Source organism: Stegodyphus dumicola, chromosome 3 (genome assembly GCF_044657685.1).
Source record: "Stegodyphus dumicola isolate Sdum_Otavi_A_Nest chromosome 3, ASM4465768v1".
In the NCBI taxonomy this organism is placed as follows: domain Eukaryota; kingdom Metazoa; phylum Arthropoda; class Arachnida; order Araneae; family Eresidae; genus Stegodyphus; species Stegodyphus dumicola.
Window position 1 is genome coordinate 128,466,810 of NC_140770.1, and position 24,386 is coordinate 128,491,195.

At 34.4% G+C, this 24,386-nt stretch overlaps 1 protein-coding gene across 4 annotated transcripts in view; it reads right to left on the reverse strand.

Moving 5' to 3' along the window:
* Positions 1-2,126: 2,126 nt before the first annotated feature.
* The window catches only part of LOC118191459 (uncharacterized), a 212,975-nt gene continuing 190,715 nt past the window's right edge, over positions 2,127-24,386 (reverse strand). For all 4 annotated transcript variants that reach the window (XM_085813304.1, XM_085813303.1, XM_085813302.1 and 1 more), the window contains 4 exons: positions 18,521-19,899; positions 6,637-6,958; positions 4,766-5,071; positions 2,127-2,335 (listed from right to left, as the gene is read on the reverse strand). In XM_085813304.1, coding sequence (XP_085669430.1) covers positions 2,293-2,335; positions 4,766-5,071; positions 6,637-6,958; positions 18,521-19,899 — 2,050 coding nt within the window. In that variant the 3' untranslated portion in view covers positions 2,127-2,292. The remainder of the gene's footprint in view (positions 2,336-4,765; positions 5,072-6,636; positions 6,959-18,520; positions 19,900-24,386) is intronic.

Below are 24,386 nucleotides of genomic sequence, written 5' to 3' on the forward strand. Positions count from 1 at the left end.
CTTGTTTGTTTTTTAATCAAAGTATGCATTTCATATTTTAGTACTCTATAAATCAATGCATTTCTAATGTCTTGGATGATTAGGAGCTCCCTCTGAGCTGTGTTCTGTAGAGAGATCCAAAACATTATTTTATCCTCAAGTTTACAAACAATTCAATAAGTGAACTCAATTCAATAAGTGAACTCATTGAAGGGGAATGTGTTCAGATGAGTTTATTAAAGTACCCCGTAGCAAAGGTACCAGTACCTTTATGCAAACAGGGCATTGTTCAAAAAGAATCTTCAAAATACTGTCCCTAGGATAAAAATGTTGATATTATTCTTGCTTATCTCACTTGTCTAATACAGTCAAAAGTCGTTAATCTGGACTCTACTGGACTTCTGGTCGATTCCGGATTATCAATTTTTCCGGATTATAGATCATCAGTTTAAATCTGGTAAGATGGCATGCAGAAATTATAAAATTAAAAATATGAATCCGTAATTTATGAAATAAAGAACAATTATGATCTAAAAGTATCAAAATTTACAAAAAGAAAAAGCTTAATATTTATTTGTTTACTTTATTAAACATTTCTTTAATGTAAGTTGTTTAAGTTGCTTCATTTTACGTGATAATACTTTCTCTTTAATTCTATTATTTTCAAAGATAATAGATTTTCAAAGATATAGACAAAATTTCTTGTTTAGTTACAAAGTTCCACTGTTCAAGTCTTATAATTGCTGTGTCGAGTATACCGACTAATTTGTCAATCGAATTTTTTTTGTTTTCAATAACCTCTGTGTCACTTTCTTCACTATTGGAAGCGAATTATAATGACGAGGAACTTGATTTAAATCATATCAAAGGCGGAGTACATCGAGATGAAATACTACATTTAGTAAGGAATTATAAGCCAAATAAAATAAAAACATCTGCCCTGAAGATAAGGATAGTGCTGACAGATCAACTTCCAATTCATTGCGCGTCACGGCAACAGATTTCGAAATGGTTAGAGAAAAAAAGGATATGCCTTTATGCATTTTTTGCAGCAATTCCACTTTTTGTTTAATGGACTTCGAAACATACTTTCGCTTTGTAGATCCTTTACTTATTAGTAAATATATATCAGAAATTCTATTTGACATAATCGAAAGTTCAAGCTTACTTTTGTAAAATTGCTCTAACAGTCTGCAAAAAATAATAAGCCGGATCCAATTTGAAGATTAAGGAACAATGAAATCTGCAACATTAACTGAATTAGATAATTTTAGCTTAGCTTATACCGGCCGTTATACATTAAACGTGCATGCGTAAACATATGCGCATGCGCAGACGCATATTCTCAGCTGTAAAGGTTTTACGCGCAAGTGTCAACGCAACGCATGCGCAGAAAGTTTGTAGCTTTGAGGTCCGAATTAACGACTTTTGACTGTAGTAACATCAGATCATGTTCACAAATTTTGTTATAGCCAAAACACAAAAAATGCACCTGTTGTTGGCTACTTTACAGGTGACGGTGTAAATCTGACAAGCTCCATCCCAATCTTGAAAAAGAATTCTCTGCAAAAAAAAGATGGATCAACAGGTCTCCCACCCTTCCTTTTATTAGGAAGACTTTCAACTTAAAAGTATTTAAAGTGCCCCATATCACAAAGACATTATGCATTTAACAATCATCCATGCTTTGTCTGGTATTCAAACCACAACTACATCACCTGCGAGTCCTATTATAATGGGAATAGGATATAAAATTTTTCACATTGTTTATGAAAATTAGTTTGTAGCATATAAAAAACAACCTTCATTAAAAGTGTAAGCACTTTTTTGTGAGAATATCACTAAATTTGGTTTTTCATTCATTCATCCAAAGTGAATGAAAATCAATGTAAAAAATCTTTGATGCATTTGTTACTTGTAAGTGTATAAAAGCATCATGAATAACTTGTGAAAAAAAAATAAATAAATAAATAAAATAAAAAAATGCATGAAATCACTTGATGCGCATGTCAAAAATGACTGCTAACCTGTGTAACAGAAAATATAATAGGTTATTTTTAATTTTGCAAGTTGCATAATTTAGTTTTTACAATATGTGTATATTAGTATGTTTCATGTAACAAATTAATGCAAATGTGAAAAACCTATCCAAAAGAAACAATATTTTATTTATAGATTCTGCAAGAATTGTTTTAACTATTGTTAAAACTAACCATCTTGAGTACCTTCTTTGTTAAATAACTCTGTAGTCATCTAGAAATGTACAATTAATATACAGACATAAATGATTAAATTTTGATGACTTCTTCAAATTTAGGATACTTCAGCTTGAACTTGCTTTCCTTCTTCCTGAAGTCTAAGAAAAAAGAAGACTGATTATACAATAGCCACATAAAGCTATTTATAAATCTAATGTATAAAATAAATTACTTTTTTATTTATGAATAGCATTAAATTTAAGAATTTCTCTGCATATACAATGTTTATTGGAAACCAGTTCATACATTAACCACTTGCCTGATTATCCCGAGTTATCTCGGGTTCGTATATATTGCAGTTAATTATTATCCCGAGAAAACTCGGCGAAGCAGAATTTGTTAGTACGATTTCTTTTATCACAGTTTTACTTGGTCTGGAGGAAATGAAAGGAAATATTTAGCTTTGATTGGCAGTTTGCCAAATTTTGTTGGTTGCGCAGTTATTTTGGAGGAACTGGTCGCGTGTTTCGCTATTGTATAGTATACGTTGGCTTGTGGATTAGTAATGTATAAAGAAGGATGCATGCGTTGGAAAAAAATAAAATAATAGTGATTATGAAAAGATAGTGAAAAAAATTTTAAAAAAAAATCAAATCCAACAAGTTTTGGTAATTGTGTAGTATGGGATCTACTGTTTTTAGTTAATTATTTATTTCTTAGATAGCAGGATTGATATTGTTGTTTTAATCATTTTTTTTTCTGCCATTTTATCACACATTCAAATGTAAAAGCAGCATTTTAATGGCACTATCTAAGAAATAAATAACTAAAAGTGGTAGATCGCATACTACATGATGCCTGACTTTTTTTACTTCCTCATATGAAGTAAAGGAAATATAAGCAGGTAAAATTTCGGGTATCATATTTCAACGAAAATATCCATTTTAACCATTCCCAAATCCATTGGATGATTTTTTGCATGTCTTCTTGTACGTACTGACAGAATAAAGGACTCTTTTCCCAAAACAGATTGTAGAATGGATTCAAATGGGAATTTTTCATGATGTCAGTATATCCCTTTTTTATTGCAATCGACAGTACCAAACGTACCCTGCTCAACATAAAAAAAATGCAACACCATGAAAAATTGAGTAAAACGTAATGTCAGTTGATACGCAAACAGAGCATGCATATGTTGTTTAGAAAAAGATAAATTTATACATTGCTAAAATATGGAATGAATCAATAAGATGTATGACCACCTCTTGCAGCGATGCAAGCTGCAACCATATGAGGTACAGATTCAATTAATGTGCATAAAATGTCCTGAGGTATGGAAGCCAATATACTCTGAACCCTCCTCAAAAGTTCGTCCTCTGATAATGTCTGGGGCAGAGTAGATAAACGACAAACACTCATGTCTCAGATATGTTCGATCGGCGAAAGATCTCGAGGCATTGCATGCCAAAGAAGCAATGGGACATGCTGCAAGGCTTGTTGGCTAACGAATTTCATGTGCGGTATCACGTAGTTCTGCTGTACTATTTTGCAGCCGCTGAACGTAAGGTAGCCCAAACGGCTGAAGCACCTCATCAGCATATCAATGTGCCGCTGATGTGTAACAGAACTGACCTGCTATCATGACTGATGACACCCCAAACCATTATACCACACTGATGAATGGTGTGATGTACAGCAATAGTAGTCAGGTTGGCTTTATCTCTGCAATGCTTCCAGACTCAAATGGTGACTATTATCACATAAACAAAACCGAGATTCACCACTTATGCCTCATTATGCCATTCAGATGTCCAAGTGGCTTGTTAATGACACCATCACAGTCTTTTGCATTGATAGTTTGGCATTAATGGCAGTCTTCATAAAGGGCGGCTTGCGTGCAAGCCTTTTTTAGCTGAACATCGGAAAACTGTTCTGCCAAGTATTGGAACGTCCAAAGCTCCCTGCACTTTTTGTAAAATATCCATAGTAGTTACTATCAGGGCTGTCACTACTACTTTGTATGAAATTTAATGTATGAGTTTAAATGAAGTACAGCGAAAAATGTGCAAGCTGTAGAAGGAAGTCATGTGGTATCTACATCAGATTTGTTCTACATCATCATGAATATTTTGCATGTCCATTACTTAGCGAGGGAATAAGACCATTAAATACTGGTTGTTCAACCTGTGTTCAAGTACTGGTGAACAGGTAGGCTGCTTGAGTGCTTTCATAGTTCTCCCATCTAACTTAAATGTGATCCAATTTTACTTAGAAAGGCTTCCATGAAAGCACTCTTTCCTTAAGTGGCAGCCTTCATGAACTTTCTTAAGGAATAAATCTAACTTTTAACTTGCATGTAGATAAATGTACAGTTGACTGTACGTACGGGAAGTACATATGCTTCTTTTCCAAAATTGTTGCTAATTAACTCATGCATCAAGCTTAGAAATAACTTTGGCCATAATCAACAGTAACCATATCATCACCAACATGTAATTTTATCACTTATTTAACATATAATTTTATGTTAATAAAAGTTAATGACTAAGTATAATTTGTCTGCAAACATATTTTAATATCAAAATTACCTTGGCAAACGACAGCCGTTGGCAGTGGAAGCCACAACATCAAATGGCACAGGTCGGTAGCTTTTATTAGGCGTGTAAGGTTGAACAAAAGCCACATGAAAGGAAGCAGCACCAGAGGAAGACTGAGTATAACCAGAAGTGTGGAATTCGTTGTTTGCTGGAACACCGTTTTTACCATTGTTTTTCGAGCTGGAGGAATCCGAATATGAATATGAAGATGTGGAAGACGATTCTGAGCAAGTGGATGGACTGCTTTCTCTCTGTGAGTAAGAGGATTCTCGGCTATTTGGATCACAGTCGTCTCTTCTAAAGAAAGAATAACAGTAGTCAAATAGTTGTTTCTTCTAAAGAGAGAATGGTAAATTAGATAATGCAATATTTATTTAATATGAACTTGTATTTCTTTGAAATTAAACATATTCTATCCTTTGTAGAAGATTTATAATTAGCAGGAGAAAAGTTATTTGAAGGCATTTTTCATGAATTTTTTATCCGTGAAAAGCTAAGCAACTTTCATGGTGTGGCAGTTTGTAAACGAAAACTATGCTAGATAAAAATAAATTATGAAATTTGATTCATTGAAGGTAACTTCCTTCAAAACCTGTACATTGTTTTTCATGACCATACAATGCATAAAATGATTACGAGCACAGAATTAAAGGAATGCTCTTTAAAACCTTCCTTACAGTTTTCTGGATGGTGCTTACGTCATCAAAATAAAAACCTAAGCAAAAGCAATTTGGAGAAACAGAAAATAATCACAAGCGGCAAGTCTGTTAAGTAGAGAGTGACAAAATACTATAAATCTCTTGTTTTGGTGCCTAACTCTTGGAGATGATAAACCTTATATCAAGAGCATTCTTATCGAGAATTCTTATATCATTCTTCATATAGACATTTTTAAAACATCCAATTAAAATGCAACGGTAACACTTGATCTCTTGTGTTCAAGTTCTTTATAAGCAGTTCTGGTCTGCTTTCTTTCCCCCCTCCCCCCAAAAAAAATATTAACAAAAAATTTTAAGGCTCAGAGTTTATCGTTTGCTTTTGGCATTTGCTGTTTCAAAATTGAATTTAAATACCAATATTTTGTCATGAATGACAATATTATACAAGAAATTTGAATTTCTTTTAATGGCAGCAATCATCCAAGTATATAACTTTTTTAGTAAATGCTCACAGTTTTGTTTCAATTTATTAATTAGAAAATAGCATCACCATCTTTTGTCTCATTTAATTAGTCGTATTCACAAAATGCTGCTCCACATAAAGTTCAAATAGAACTTTAAAAATAAATAAATAAATAAAAATAAACTCTTACCAAATGAAAGGAAAGCGCATTTCTGTCTCCGGTTCCTTGATTGCGCATGCTGATCGGTCGCAAGGTTGCTGCATATTTTCAAAAAAACATTTCCGAAATTTTACCTGTTTGTACGATTTTTACATTTTTTTGTAAAATTCTAATCACAGACAATTGCTTGGACTTAGGTTTCATATCACAGCTTCCGATACCTGTACATGCTTATCTGTGTGTCATTGCTCTTCCGCTTCGTTCTCATTGTTGATTCGTCAGTTTGTAGCTTTTTAAAATTATTTTTTTTTACGATAAATTTATTTTTGCTGAATATATAATTTCGGAATTGTGTTAATATAGTATTATTTTAAGCAACAATTTCGTAATATTCGAAACCGTATTATATCGCGACGCTTTATAATCAAGAAGTACTGAATATTTTAAGGTACGAATTCATGGAATAAATTTCATTTTCATAATTGAATCTACTTTTTAAAAATTTAAACTAACTAAAAGTTAAGGAAAGAATAAAATAAAAGCACTATAAAACGTAAATCTAGCAAAAGTAGGAACATACTGCGATTTTTTAAGGTGTTTTTCTTCTTTGCGAACTATGTCCATTAGCTGTTTGTAGATGTTCGTTTTTCTTCTCTCTTTCTTCTGTGGAACTGGTGTTGGTGAAGAACTTATATCTCCATCATTGGCGAGGTCTCCAGCTGAAGTTGCTAACCTGCAATTAGAACTGGATGCAAGACCGAAACCATGAGGATTTTGAGTCTTCTGCGCATTTTCAGCATCTAAATTTCGTTGTCTTTCTAGCCATGAGTTGACAACTTTTCTCGTCTGAAGCCATGTTTCTGGCTCTGGGGAACTCATCACAGAGGAAGAGGAGAATCGACCTAGAATTATAAACGTAGCATCAAAATTTTGAAATACTTTTTGAATGTACCGAAAGTTGATATCACTGAAAACTGAGAATTTATTTCTGAACTTCATTACATTCGACTATTAGTAATGCAAATATGACTCCACAATAATCTTTCCTTTTTTACCGTAATTTAAAACAGTAACTAGCAGAATAAAAAAAATTGTAGAAAATTAAAACTAATAATAACAAATAAAAACGATTTGTTTAAGCCTTTCAATCTCCCATCCTCGCATATCTTGGCAGCTCTAATTTTTGTTCCATTAAATTATTTCATTAAACTAGTGGAATATTGTAAAAATTGTTGCTTTCTGAAGCAAGTTTTCTGCTGCTACGCTGGTTTCCATAAATTAAAAAAGAAGAAGAAGAAGAAAAAAGCGATTATGGAATTACTAAATGAAGGCTTTCGGTGATATTTGGAGAAAATAATAATTATATTATAAATTTTAAAACATCCATTTTATCGAAAATATTTATCAGCGCAGTACAGTACATTTAACAGTATCATTTTATCTAAAAATTATATCATCGAGAAATATTTGCAGAACATATATGTGACACTGCAATTGGGAAAAAACACCAGTATACAGTGTGGTGTTTCTTACAGCATATGCAGGATAATATACACTGGTGGACAAAATTAGAAGATGCATAACATTTTCCCACATTTCTCCTAAAATACCATACAAAACCTGGACAGTTGGTTGCCATATAATGTCACTGTGGCGCTTGTGTCACTAAGATGAGTTCATGTATTCCTTTGGGCGTCGCTACGCCAGCAGAAGATATAAAGTCCACGTGCAGCTGCTCAGCTCATTCCTATCTGCACCACAGTAGTGTTTTTTATATCTTTCTTGAATAATCTTATTGTTTTTTACGAGAAATGTCCATATATCATCGCTTAGATGAGGTTGTAAAATAGAGAATCGTGTGCAGGCTTGATACAGGGCAGTCCCAAGCTCAGGTTGTAAGAGAACTGGATGTAACACCAAGCGTCATCTCTAATTTGTGGAATCAGTATAAAAACAGCAGGACAGTATCCAGTAAACCAGGTCAAGATCGCGCGAAAGACAAATGACAACCGGTATCTGGTCCTTTCATCCAAGCGCCATAGGATGTCTACAGCCACAAAACTGCCTTTTGACCTCACTGCTGCCACAGAAACATCAGTTTCAAAGAAGACAGTTACCAGAAGGCTCCATGAGACAGGACTTGTATGCCAGAAAACCCGCTATCTGCATCCCAGTCACTTCCTCCCACAAAAGAGAGCGTTTACAATGGTGCATACAACACCAACACTGGACACAGCTTCAGTGAGCTAATGTTCTCTTCATGGATGAGTCCAAATTTAGTTTACAACCTGATTCTTGGGGATTATTGATATGGAGGAAACCTAGAACCTGATATCATCCAGCAACATCATGGAAAGAGACCATTATGACGGCGGAAGAGTGATGGTCTGAGTACAGATCATGAAAGATACCCGCACACCTCTCCATGTGTTTCACACTGGTTCCGTGAATGCCGAGAGGTACAGGAAGGAAAGCCTTATGTGCGACTTTCCAGGGGTGCTGTTGGCCCTGAGTTCATTTTAACGAACGACAATGCACGACCACATAGGGCCCACCTGGTTGATGACTATCTGGAAAATAATCTATAATATGATTTTTTTACGTCTAGTGCGTCTTACATGTGGACTTAAGTCTATAAATTGAGCTGTCTTATCCTATAACAGTCTTCTTTTGAGGGTTACAGTTCCACTACTTGAACGTAATATGAGCAAGAGGTATCTTCCCACAATATAAAGTTTCGGTTCTTGGGTATGCATAAAAATTTGAATATTTAGAAAATATCGTTTCTACTGCGCCATTCCAAACAACATATAATGACGATAGCGGATGCTTAACTCTCTTCCTATCGAATAACACCTAACAATGATCGCAGCCGATAACTAGATTCTTTTGAAAATAATATAGTCCTTTAAGATCTTCAATTTGTTCAAGCAAGTGCATTTCCGACTAAAAAATTTTCTCTCCTGTGCCGTAACAGGAGTCTGTATGGGCGTAGCCCAGATCCAAGCCTGGGGGTTGCAAATGACTTCAACAGATTCATAAATTAAAGTAAGACTGGACTGGAATATTCCGCCAGTTGTCGAGTGGAAAGATAGCTAAGCATTAGTAATCTGACCCAAGAGATAGAATTACCTTGAACTGAGTAATTGCACAAGCATTTTCGCAAGTATTCGAACTAGATAAAACACAAGACTTAGAAAATCTCTTAGAAAATCCTCCGCGGATATATCCTTTCCCTTTAAGCAGATAGCTGTAATTGAATAATCACATTTTTGTCCTAATCGAAAAAAAAAAGGAATAATAAACGATTGGCTAGAATAAATATGAAAGCAGATTGCTGAAGTTTGGAGAACAGGAATAAAGTTCCTTAACTTTATTTTAATCTTTAACTTATACTGCAATAATTTTAACTCTGTCTGTGCTAAACCTCTCTAGAACTTTCCACTTATTTCAATTCTTCTCTCTTGAACTAGCTTTCGATGTATCTCAATACATATGCAGGCATTCAAATGATCATCAGTCACCGTTGAGCGCAACCAAATTTTTATTCTGTTTAAGGTACTTCATAGTACCCCTAGTACATGGTTGATGCAAAGAAATAAGATTTGGTTTGTTTTATTCCATTATGGTAAGGCACACGAGGACTATTTGCCAAAGCGAAGGGATGCCTTCGTGGACGAAATGGAAACTAGCTCATACGGAAACGCTCATGCAGTCAGCCTATCGCTGGAATTGGAACCCGAGTTAAACTAAAAGTGTTCAGCGACTGGCCGTTCGACGGCAAAGGGTTCGACGGCTGGTGAGCATCATAGAAATAAGAAGACCAATTTTTGTTTGTGGAGAAGGAGGAACTGGGAATTGTCACGAAGTATTCTCATTTTTAGCTCTTTCATATTGTCAATATTTACTTATTACATCCAAAAATTGTTATAAATTTCTATCTCACTTTTCAAAATTTTCCGAGTCTCAAAAATAAAGAAACACTGCATCTTTCTGCTAAACTTTAAGTGTGGTATATTTAACATAACCACAGGAAAATAACAGTAAAAAAAATACTGATAAATCTGAAAATACGCTGGAAAATCGTTTCCCAGCTGACAAAATTATCAAGAATCTAGATATGTAATTAATAGAGATCTTTTCTAAAATTCGTCAACTTTAGATGTAGAAGCATTTGAAAGATTTGTTGCTCTTACAATCTTCGGTATTTGCATGAATTTGTATAAATGGTAATGTTTTTAGCTACAGACCCGTCGACGGCAGAATATCCTGACATAAAATATCTGTTGCTTTACGATGTTCTTTCACGAGCGTTAAAAATCCATTAATGTAGTCCTGACATAGTTGTAGCATATTCAAATTCTTTTACTGTAAAGTTATAGCGGAAAATAATATAAACTTGCTACAAGTAACATTCATATCAGACCACGGTTGAAGAATTCGAAATGCAAAAATTCGATAACGCATACATTAAAGCTTTCGGCGACTACTCAGATTCAAAGGTTCTAGATGATCCCAAAGAAGTTGAAAAGGTTTAATGATTAGAGAATGACTAATTATATTTTAGGGCAACTTAAATTAATTTGAAATAGAGAAATGAAAATTAATATGATTTAGTTTTTGATAGAAATAATGTAATGACAGAATCGAATGAACAATTAGTACTCTCATATAAAGGAAAGAACTGATGTATTAAAGTTTATACAGGGATAATGCTGCTACATTTGCTATTATTATTATCCATATTATTATGTGGATCCGGTGTTCGATGAAGCTTGGGATGCTGATTTACTTCTATAGAAACATAAATAAACATAGACAAGTGGGAAAATAAAAATATATAACCATGCAACGCAACAAATTAGAATTTTATATAGTAGAGAGATTCTGAGAAAAAAATCATTCGCATAAAAAAAGTGTATTGAAGTATATAAGGGACTGTTTTTATTTATATGATGACAGTAAAGCAGGCAAGAGCTACTTGCCTATTGGAAGGGAAGCCAAAGAACGTCTATGTAAAGAAGTAAAGGTACCATGGACATAAATAATGTAAACCGGTTTGCTATTACGCCGCTGGAAAGAGGAGGGGAAATTCGCCAAGGGGTTTGACGACGGAACCTGGCGGCGAGAATTTCTCCTTCCGCGATGTGCACAGGAAATTGAAGAACACATGTTAGAAGAAACGTTCTTTGACTTTTCGTCATAATTTAGACTCTCATTTTCGTACTTTTTTTGGTTCAAAATAACTAATCCATTAATTAATTTACTTGCGCGAAAAAATTTCTTTTCCTTTAATTTTAAAGAAATTTAAAACGATATTCATTTTATGGACTCTTGAAAAACGTGACCTTCGAACTTTGGCGACAGATATTTTGCGCATGCGCAGCCGTTTCCTTCTACGTTGGAAAGAAGCCACTCCTGCTGCGGAGAAGTTTTCCTTCTTAATAATACATATTCTTTTTGGGGAAGCTTTTTGTGGATACCTTTATAAAGGAAACTGGTATCCATATTATACACAAAGAGAAAAGTGCCCGTGCTTCGGATTTCAAACTGGTCAAATTACTTAAACTTTTCTCTTGTTATTTGACCACTAGGATTCTACTATATGAAGAAACTGAAAATTAATTCAAGATGTGAAAACGCGATGCAAATAATTAAAAAATCATATTAAATTTTATTTTTATGAATTTGCTTTACAAAGTTATATTTTACTTGGTTTCTCTATTTGTTTGGGTCAAACCTTAAAACCGAATTTTAAATCTTCTATCAAACGGACATTTTTGAATATTTTCACATACATACCAGCGATGTCAATACAATATATTATAACCTGAAATGTTTCAAAATTCGACGTAGCTGCGTTTTTAAATTTCGTATTGATATTTTTTCTCATATCTTTATTTTAATAATTTTTTAGACCTTTTCACCATTAGATAGATGGTAAAATAATATTTCAAATAAAGAGTTTTGAGGACTTTTAATGTAATTTACCAAATTTTGGCCGTTTTTCAAAACCTGGCCGTTTAGCTCTTTTGAGCAAGCTGTTTTGTTTCTGTCTTCAGCCGCATAAATAAAATGAAGATCAGCAAGCTCTATGTTTCTGCAACAATGCAAACCACTAGAAATCCGCACGGGAAGTAAAACTTTACGCCAGAAATGCTTTTATTTACTGCTCAACAGCGCCCTGTACCATCCCAGCAACCACATTCCATTAAAAAATCTGCTTATTTCAGTCCCGTTTACTGCCTTTGCATTTTTTTATCAAACATTTTTAATTTCACCCTGTATATGCTATATGTGTAGTAAGTATAAAGTTTAGTTAATTATTAGTTTCAGTCGCTGTTTGGCAGCAATGTGTGCCTTGCACATTCTCGTTTACTTTTCTTAATTATAGCACATAGTACTATATACTTTAAGCTGACACTGAACCAGCCCCATTGCTTCAATAAGCCTTTTCTAAATTGTATCTAAAATGTTCCTAGTTGAAAACTTGGAAGAAAAATTTCCTAAAACATCTTCCTTTCTGTTGCCGATGATAATTTCCTCTAGTGTCGCAAAAAAGCGACACTAGAGGAAAATATGTTTAAAGCGACACTAGAGGAAAATATGTTTATGTACAAAATCAACGCAAAGTGCTTCTTTGCAGCAATACAGTATTCACAATAAATGTTCGAAAAAGGGAACACTAACACTAATAGAAATTACAGCTGTGGTTGGCTGGCAGTGCAAGCGGTAGAAGGCGGTAGTGAGCCGGACAAACCGCGGTCCGATGCATCAGAGAATCATTCGCAACTCTGATGTCAAGCGTGATAGGTGAGCACAGGAGAAAAGCTGACATGCATCTCATGTATGGTGCTGCTAATTGGAACGGCAAAGTAGCGCTACGGTTGTACCAGGAACGGTTTCCGAACAGGCGTATGCCGAAGCACACAATGTTCGAGTTTGCATCGGTCTCTGTGTGAAAACGGGTCATTTGAAGCCACTTCTGACACTAGGAGGGGAAGAAGTGCACGACAATCACGCATTGAAGAATCCATCTTTAACATTGGGCATCAATCACCTCAGACAAGTACAAGAGCTATTACACGTCGTCTGCATCTGAGTTATTCCACCGTATGGAGAGTATTGCATGGAAATGGTTTGCACCCATACCATTTGCAGAGAGTCCACGCCTTGCAAGAGACAGATTACCCTCTTCGAGTTCATTTCTGTCATTGGTTCTTGCAGCAGTGTGTGGCGCAGGCGGATTTCCCTCGGGTGTGCTATTCACGGACGAGGCAACTTTCTCACAGGACAGCATCTTCAATACCCACAACATGCACGTGTGGGCAACTCATAATCCAAACGGCACACGTCCACATGCATTCCAAACTCGCTTCTCCGTGAATGTGTGGGCGGATATTGTTAACGACTACCTCATAGGCCCATACCTCTTACCAGCACGTACAAATGGCTTATGTTATCATATTTTCCTGCAAGAGGTGCTACCGGATGTTCCAGCTGTCGTTCGTGATCGCATGTGGTTCCAGTATGATGGTGCACCAGCCCATAACCACGTGCGGGTCCGCAATTACTTGGATGGAACATTTCCAAGCCGATGGATTGGCCGTGGTGGACCCGTTCGATGGCCACCCCGTTCGCCAGATTTATCCAGCTTGGATTTTTTATGGGGCCGTCTGAAGAGCATCATTTACGAGACTCCCGTTGACTCACTGGAGGACCTCGTTGCACGACTATCCATTGCGGCTGCAAGCGTACGCGAAATGCCTGTCGTTTTTCAAGATCTGTACCTAGGCAGTCCCGACCACGGGGGTATATAATGACTTCACAGGACTAGAGCCCGAGTATTGTACTCAGGTAGGTTCAGGCTTGGCAGGAACCGTGCTGGTACTGTTGTGTCTGTTCCTTCGGTTGTGGTGGAGCTAGATTGGAGATCGTCGACTAAGTCCCCGGGGTTTTGATCCCATTCAGTCCTCCATCATCGTTTCCATCCACCGGGCACTCCATCATCAGCTGATGGAGTGGTTATATTTAACGCTTTGCCGCACTCTACAATCAAAATATCGTAATGAATGAAATTAAACCTGAGCTTGCAACAATTTATTTTCTTATTAACCCTGCAAAGAGATCCGAGACTCTCATATATAGCATAGTCAGGCCTATCTTAACCTATGGGTCCAATAGGCACTTACCCGGGGGCCCACGAGTATAGGAAACCCACGGTAATTACATTTCATTTCTGTGAGATGTCTTCGTAGGGGCCTCAGCATTGTTGCCAGGTCGTGCGATTTTGCGCAAATTTGCGACTTTTGACAAAATTGTGCTACTAATTTTAGTATTTGCGATTTTGCGACATCCATCATTTCCTTATGCTATTTTTTGCGACTTCAAAGATTTTTTAATGTATCGTAAAATGCTTTTATTTTAAAAAAAATTATCAATTAAATATAATTCATATTAAAAATAGTTTATTTAGGCTTAAATAGAAGTTGACATATGGCAATCTTATTTAGATTAGGCTTTCTTTTTCAAGACTGCACAGCATGACGCCGGTATAACGAGAAAGGGGTAAGGGAAGTGAAAAAAGTAAAAAGAAAAAAAATGATTCGGGACCTCTCACCACCCTTCCTCGTCCCCCGTGCATTTTGTTTTTAAGTCAGCTCTCCCCCCCCCCAGTTCTATGGTGATAATGAATCGAACCAAAGAACTTGCAGCTTGGGCGCCATATATTGGGTACCCAAACAGAGAAATAAATTAAATTCATACTTCTGATTATAATATTGCTAAGAACTAAGCAATAGAAATGACTTGAAAATCACAGTAGCGGCATTTTTTTAAATAACAACAAAAATAAATTTAACAGTGAAAGAACAAGGCTTTCTTAAGCAATCAAAATCTGAAACAGATCCATTACACAGAACGGAAAACTCACTGAAAGGCATCTTCAATTAAAATGCTCACAATTAAGCAAAAAAACGATGAATTAAAAAAATTAACTGCCAACTCAAAAAGTTTAATACAAAAGAGCTAACAGTCTAAACGTGAGGTATCTATTAAGAATGGATATCCGCAAATTAATTTAAAATTTGAAACCTAAATTAAATGAGAATTAATTAAAAAAGAAATGGATATTTAAACAATTGAAAATGAGCAACGTAGTTTTAAAAATTTCGTTAAAGCTAAGATACGTAATTAAAAAGACTAAGAATCTAATACAGTCTGTAACTTACAGAGACAATAGACGGTAAATTTGTGATGACGTCAGAGGTCATGTGAGCTGCGTAACTATGACTTCACAAAATCACGTGATCTCGGACGTCATTTGCGTCTTTTGTGACTTTTTTAGTCTGCATTTGCTACTTTAGTTGAAAATTTTCTGGCAACACTGAGCCCCAGCATAATGGTTAGCCCAGCGGTCCATAATGCTGTTAAGACGGCACTGGGCATAGGCCCTAATTTTTCCCAAATAAGCTTCCCTTTGACCCCGCCCTCCCCCAAGGGTTCTGAGAAAATGATACACTCATTTGTCAAAAAAAGCTAATACTGCCCACAGAAAACTCCTGCAGTTGCAACCAATTACCAAAACTACCAGATCTAACCATTTGATTACTAACAGAACATACATGTCCACTAAGTTCTATCAGTCAGTTTCTATCTTCTAACCATTTGACTACTAACGGGGCATACATGCCACACTAAAAGTTTAAAAATTACTGCTAGGTTAAAAAGTACTTAGAATCTTTTAAATGTTGGGGACCATTTTCCAATAGTTGGAAAATCAAGACGCTGTTGTGGTCATTGTACACAAATGAACACAGAGAAAAGAACAAATATGAGTTGCCCCAATGTGTAATGTTGAGTTATGCAAAGGATGCTTTACCCTGTACCATACGACGTAAAATCTATTTTATATAATAAAGTTTTGCAGAATAATAGGTGTGCTTATAGTATGTCGATCGCTACGTGTGGGACATATGTATCCCACCATTAAAACTACGGCTGGGTGATATGTGTCCCAGCCTTTGGCTTGAAAACCTTTTGTCAAAAAAAAAAAAAAAAAAAAAAAAAAAATCCCAAATGATAAATTTACCTTATTTATGATATATTTTGTTCATTTGGATAGAAAACGGGGTAATGTTTTTTTTTTTTTAATTCACAGTAAAAGGGTTAAGGTGAGAGTAGATAAATAGCTATCCCTAGTCAAGTGACAAACCGACCTGCTGCTTATTAATATGACGAAGTGTGATATCAAGATAGGATTAAAATTGTGGGTTTTGAATTTTTGCACTGAAAAAGGTCTATCAGAATAAGACAAAGAGCAAATTTTCGGCAGGTTTTGCAGTTTAATATCGGAACAGAGAAAACAAAACAATGCATTTGTTTAAAGTAGAAATGCACCTCCCTGCATTCCAGTGGCATGGATAGGGTGAATGATAGGGTAATGATGGAAATAGGGTGGTGCAAATGCACCTCCCAGCACTCCAATGGCTACGCCCATAGGATTCTGCCCTATGACGATAACGTAGAAGATATATAAATTATTGGCTACCTAAATTAGACAGCCTCTGTCGTCAAGCCTTCTGTACTCAGTAAAAACTGATGTAACACTCACGATAGCTGTTACACGTTGTTACTTAAAGAAGCCCAATCTTAAAATTAATTCTATTTATTGATCTCAATTTTAGGCTTTCTTTGATCAATCCTTTAGAAAAAAAAATCCATGTTTGGAATATTAAGTCTACATTCATTGAACAATATTAAGGATTTTATTCAGTTATCGTACTCAATATTCAACCTTTATTTTATATATAAGCTTATATTTTAAATCATGAAGATCAGTTCCAGAATACTTTTTTTGCTACTAGCTATCAATTACATAATGTCATGCAAACTATGCTGACTTTCTTAAGACACATTGTTACGCCATTTCGTTTTGGTTAGTTGACAAATTCGATGAAACATCACTCTATTTTTAAATGTATCTCGACCTATCTAAATTTCCTTTGCTTAATGGAAACTAATGTGTTTTATTACAGTTTCGACACTATTTTGAAATCTCGCAAAATAGGTCAGATGTTAAGCTTACATTTTAAGATAAAAATATAATTACACTTCAAGTACGCTCACTTTATTATAATATGTTGATGATACTTTCTAGGTAGCTCAATATTATTATTTACCTAATTTTTTTTCTTTGTGTACTTGCTCAGCTGTTAAATTGATCGCTGCTGGATAAGCCTGAATGGCTGCTCAGTCAGGCATATACGTAAATTGCCTCTAAAGTTTAAATTACAGTTATCAGTTCAGAATGTTTTCAAAGGTATTATGTAAGTCTTAGTGATATACTTGTAATGCGCTAGGGATTAACTTTAATCTCTCATTTGAATTCACAAGACTATTTCATGTTACCCATCGAAGGATTCAAAACAAAGTTTCAAACCTGTCTAAAACCTCTAGATCTAACGTAAAAAGTAACAGCATAAATTCACAAAAATCCTATAAAGATACACTTCTTTATCTTCGGTATTAAAGCTAAGTTCAGAATACCCTTAAAAATATAACTAGCATAACTAAAAAGTATTTTCCATTGAAAAGGAAGTAATATATTAGGAATCATATATTCAATTACATTATAAGAAGTTATCGCATTTCCTCATGCCTACTTTTCTAGTGTAAGTGAACAGCGCATCCATCTGACAAATGGAATATCAATGTTTCGAATCCTGACAAGGGCATAGCTAATTTTTCCCATTTTCTACTTAGGAATGGTTTTTCGATTTTATAATGTCTACAATGGTGTCCTAACTAAAATGTAGCGGTTGATAATTTGTCACCTTTTGAATATGGTTGTTTGGATCTCGCAGTTCTCACTCGCCCTTAAGTATGGAAGAATGCATCGGGAAAGGAATTATTGACTCATTTCACAGCACGTGTTGTCCTTGTGTAAATAGTCAGCGCAACCAGCTGACGTTGAAGATACGTGCTTCGAATTCTGGCAAGAGTATAGCTGATTTCTCGCTTCAAAAAGTCTAATAATAACTGCACTGACAACAGAACAGATGAACGCTAATTCATCACTATCTGGATTTGGTCGATTGGATCTAATGCCTATCTCCAGTTGACCTTCAATGAAGAGATAATGTAAAGAACTTTCACATTCTCCCAAGCGTGCTCCTGTGGTGTAAGTGAGATCCTATGTTGCTTTTACTCATCATTTTCGACCACAAAGGAAAAAAAAAGATTGTTTTGGTGTATTCGATAAAATCCATCTCTTAAAATTTGCCCTGACTTTATGTAAACACCCTGTATAACGTTCTTTTTATCCACAGTTCACATATCCACGATCGGTTTTGGAAGCATAAGTCGCGGATAAGAAGAAATCGTTAATTTATATAGATAAATACAATTAAGCTATGGTTTTATTAAAACATTTTTAACTTTAGAGATGGTCTTGGTATACATACCTTTATTCATAGGCTGAACAACTTTCTTTAAAATGTTATCCTCTAGTAGAGCTGGCGAACTTTGCCAATGACTTAAGCGTGAAGAATCAGTTGCAGTTACACCTCCTATATTTCGAAATGGAGAAGCCTTTATTCCCATTTCAGATGTTGCTGAATGTCTCGGATGACCCGATATGAAGAAAGGTGATTGAGATTCTTCCCTTGATTTCGGTTCTGTAAAGTACGCTTCGTCATCAAAGTCATCATCTTCTTCGTCATCAGAATGTAGATCTTTCATTCTTTGTAGTTGTTGTCGTATCGTGATCTTTTCCTTATTTCTCCTTTTTCTCACCTCATCTTCCAACATTTTGGCAAGTTCCAAATCTCTCTTTCGACCCAAGTCTATATCTACGGGATTAGATTTTTTCTTACTGTTTTTGATGCCAAAATTAGGTCTTTGAGTTTCAATATTGGCATCAAATCTACGTCTCATATTATATACCCTACCTTTAGTGGGAGGTGAACACTCATCCTCTTTTACAAATCCACCTTTTTCGGGTAAATACATAATCTGACCCTCAGTAGAGTAAAATGAAAAGTTAGAATTGCCAGAATCGGAAGACTTCATTTGATTTCTCATATCGTTGGCTTTCGTGACAAGTATATCCCCTAAAAAATCGCTGAGATTGCTTTTTACCAGCAGTTCATATTTCTTTTTGTCTGATAGTATGAGATCCGAAGAATATTGCTTCCCCCGCTTTTGAAGACCATACTGTCCGAATGTCCAATTGGAATCTGAGACAGCTACATCTTCCTCACTTGGATATTTATTTCTTTTGCTAAGGAATCGCCTGAAGCCAGGTGCAACGCTTTGATCAGAGGTAGTATCCACATGCTTGAATGTTTTTTTCTTCGGCTGTTTATTTTTTGAATTGTCACTCATATAAGACGACTGAGGAGTACTGGATTTCAGTTCAGAACCTATAGGCCTCATGTTAGAAAACATTACAGTTGGCAAAGAAAACCTCGTAGAAATTTCACCGGGATTAGGTCGGATTCTTGGTATAACTGCTTCTTCGCTATCTTCGCTGCTAACATCGGAATCATCCATTAAGTCCTGTCTAGGAGTCCAGTGACTGTCGCTCATACTACGATGTTTAAACACGTCACTATTTCGGTTTTCATATGCTCCAAATGTCATGTCAGATAGTCTGCGAGGTCTATCTTCAGTTTGGTTACGTGAAGCAAGACCTTTCTTATATGGAGGTACAGATTCATGGCCGTCATCGCTTGTAGATTGATTGCTACTACCTAGCCCATCAGACCCTAGAGCCTGCCAAGCTTCCGATGGGGAGAACTTAGGTAATTCTGGAGGTTTCCTAGGCGGCACAGGCCTTAACCTTAAAATAAAGTATTAAATATATAGAATTATTATTAAGTACATTTCAATAAATAGTAATAATTTTTAATTCAAATATAAACATATACAATATGAATAAAAAGGCTACTAAATTTTCCGAATGCAGCGTTATGATGCTATTTTACTTAGTAATATAACTGATTATCTTATGACACGCTACATCGCTTTTACGCTAAAGGATCCATTGTTAATACGAGCAACAAAGAACTTTTAAAATATTTTTCAAGAATGAAATAATTGAATATAATAAAATAATTATAAATATTACCAGCATGGTTTAAATCTAAAAGCGTTCATCTTATTAACATGCATATTTTAAAATTTAAAAACTGGGCATAAATATTATTTCTTTCTTAAGGTTACAAAATAATTATTAAATTTTCCATCATTGTTATTAGCTTGTGTCTTAATGGCATCGTACAAACGACAATATGAGACAAAAATTGTTCTTTAGAATAGAACGCCTTTTTCAGTTTTTCTCAAAAATAAATATAGTGGCTCATATTTGTTTTCGGAAACTTACATTTTTTAAAATTTATTTGCGTAGATCTTCTATAATATTGAATTAGAGACTTCAGATGTTTTCCAATATTTTAAGATGTTCAGATGTTCCCTCTATTTTAAGCCTTGCTTATGTAAAATAAATATCAAAAAAGTATTCTGGGTAATAAAATAATTTATTCAGAAAGGGTGTATCAGTAATCACATAATAATTCGAACACTAAAAAAATTTTGTTGTCTCTGTTTGGAAGACGGTGTTTCTTGTCATATTTTTTGTTTTAAATAAAAATAAATCACAAGAATAATCAACTGCATTTGGAAATTATTATTTGTTTAGCAAAATAATATTAACTGTTAAACATCTGAATACAGCCTACAAGACGTTAAGAACTAATAACAAGTTGTGTTAGAGATTTAATAATTCATCATGTTAAAGACGGCAAAAGTGCTCAAAATATGAAAAAAATACCCTTGATGTAAAGCCTTCAAATATCTTTGATGCTATAAAACGATGCAAATTTGCGTGGAACAGTTAAAAATGCGTTTAAATCTAGACCACATCCCAAGCTAACATTAACATGAAGAAATCGAAGATTTAATCTAGAAAAAATCAAACAAGACGCAAAAATTAGTGCTGTAAAATTTGCAGCGAATTTAGAAGAATGATTTGTAATAAAAGTTAACCCTGAAACTTTGAAGAGTCATTAAGGCACAATGGTGCAGTAGGAGATCGTCAAGAAAGAAATTCTTCGTCAACAAGAAAACAAAGAAAATACGCCTGGCATTCGCAAAATATACGGTAAGCAAAGATTTATCATATTAAAACAATGCTATATTTCAGGAGTCAAAATTTAATATTTGGGTCCGAGGGACGAACTGCTGTGTGGCAAAAGACGAATGAAGAATTAAATATGAAAAAGCACGCCTGTTAAGTATGAGGGGTAGAGACGCAATGGCTTGGAGATATTCGCTGCTTCTGGGATGGAAAATTTTATTTTTATACAAAGTAATATGGATCAGTAAAAATCTACAGTTACTCTTTATGAAGATCTATAACATCATCAAAAAAACTTGGAATGCAAACAAATTCAAGTTCTACCAGGATCACGGATCTAAACATTCGCTTGTAGTTATTACGTACAATCTTCCTGTAGTTATCAAGACTTCGGACTAAATTCTATCAAACGTGTATGGAGTGAATTGGAAGAAAAATAGAAAACAAGATATTTCTTCGAAAGCTCTACTAAAAACAATTCTTAAAGAAAAATGAAACATTTTTAAGGGAAAAAAAAAAGTTGTTAAAGTCATGCCAAAGTGCATGAAAAGTGCAATTTTAATTAAATAATGTCCTGTTACTTTCACGTTTTTATTAAATATGAACTGTTTGTTCAAAGTGTCTGAATACTTATGTGAATTCATTTTCAGACTATTTTGAATAATAACATTTTTTTTAACCAAAAACGTTTTGAATAAACTTTTTCAAAACAAGCAGATTTTTAAAAATGTGGCAATATTATATTTGAAAGAAAAAGTGATTTCCCAAATATTAGTAATTGATATTTGCAAATAAAACTGAAAAACACAAGTTTCCGAAAACATATGCGAGCACCTGTATTTAAATGACAAACTAGCTCCTTCTATTGTTTATATTAATAATTTTTAACATTTTCCCTTTGCTCTCATATAATATCCTCATTTATTTAATGACTTTATTAAACTACAAAAATTCGGAGGGATTCTTTCTAAATTACCTTGTTTTATTAAAAAAAAATTGAACAAGAGGCAATCAAAGGAAATACCATGTTTAATAATTTTTTTTACAGAACAGGCCAACTTCTGTATATATATATATTTTAAATACCTTTACAGCTATATATGATTTTAAATGTATCGCGATCTGCCCCCTAAAATGTTGACATTTAACACATTCAAACTTATCTCATGTGTACCAACGGTCTCAAACTCAAATTTCATGCGGGCCACATGCACGATCTGAAAAGAGTCAGCGGGCCAGAACAACTTTTTCAAAAAATTAAAAAAAAACATTTTTAACGAAACAAAGGAACTAAAGTTTAAATTTCACATATTAAATATTTATCAAAGCGTGCATAAACAATAATAATGCAAAGGAAAAATTAAAATTTATTTTCTATCTGAAGTCTAAAGGTTGGTACCTGCAAGAAATTTTTTCTGATAATACTTCGTAATTTAAACGCATTAACAGCTAAATATTAAATTTTAGAACGATATTGTAGTTAGGTAATTCCAGTAGTGTATTGACCACTAAATAACTTACTTTTAATCGTAAACACCAAATTACTGAAGCGCTACCAGCTGTCGACTAGCAAACTAAATTTAACGACTATACCAGCGTGGAAAAGTCTTCCACCTTACTTTGGTCACGTGGCCTATAAGGGTGGTCCATGTGGTCATGCGACGTATAAACATAGAGTGGCAAAGATAATATTCATTCTACCTCTGTTTCTTCAATAGCAGTCGCGCACATAACCTCAATCCATATCTTTTACGTCTCTAAAACTGTTAAGTATCATATTTGCAACAAATACATACTGATATGCATTCGCAGGCCGCGTAAAATTGCTTCGAGACCGCATGCAGACCGCTGGCCGCGAGTTTGAGACCACTTTTGTGTACTATGACAATGGGGGCTTATTAACCAACATAATGTTTTATTAATAACATTTATTTATTGAAAAGCAGACGTAGAAAAGAGCAGATTAAAATTTATTTTATTCTCCTACTCTTGATGGGAAGTTTGCGTCTGGTTGTTTCTAACCAAGCGTTCATAATTTGATGTGTATCCACTCAAAGATAATGATAATGCATCTTAAATATGTTAATTACGATATTTAAGACTTCGTAAACTTCAAATACAAAAAATAATTCACATAAAAATATCCTTTCAAAAGAAAGGGCGAGATATAAATTCTCTATATTTGGTGATTTGGGGAACTTTTATTGATTGAAGCATTTTCACCTTCCTCTAACTATCTGGCTTGAAAGGTTAGATTAGTTTGCCGAGTTAAAATTTCATTTTCTACTGCTTTTTTTAAATGTTAAATGCGTCATATATTTTTCCGACAATATATTTTACATTCAAATTCTTTTTTAAAAGAAAAAGAGAGATACTTCATATTAATTTTGAAACTTATCAAAATTATGAAATCTGATATCAGAGTCTTCAATTACCTTTTCAGTTTCTGCAACGTATTTTTCAATGTTATATTTAAAATTTTGATATATTTATAAGTGATCGGATATATTTAGAAAGTGGTTCAAATTGTTTTGTCAAAGATCATCTTTCAGCATAACAAATTTTGTTTCCATGCATAAATTGCACTGATCATTCCAATTATTATTTTATTTTTCTCTTGCAATTCTAAATTTAAATCACCTTACGATGTAAGATTTGTAAGAAACCCTAAATCACCGAGTCACGATTCATCATTTACATTTTCACGTTCTAGATCTTGCTCTTCAAAGTAATTTTTTTTTATCTCAGTTAATACATCATGAAATCGTTGCAGAAATTTACTCACTCACCTTACAACGGTATGAAATAATAATTGAGGCTGTCATTCATTTAGATGCAGTTGTAAGTGACGCCCTTTGAAGAAATTTCCTCGGATAGAATTAACAATATTGAACACTATGTCCATTATTTATTTTGTACTTTTACTGGTTAACACTTTATAAATTCGTTTATGCGGCATATGATTGCTCCTGTTCTATGTGTTATCGTTGAATGGAATTTTAAAAATGATTATTTTGAATTTAGTGAGGAAGTTTTTAAAAGAGTTGAATACATCTACACCTCTAATCCTTTCTTCCAAAGAAATCATGTCAAACATTTCTTCTTCAGATGCATAACTTAAAATCATACACATAAAAATAAGCAACTGAGCTGTGTCGATTCATCAGAATGCAGGAAAAAACATCTATTAA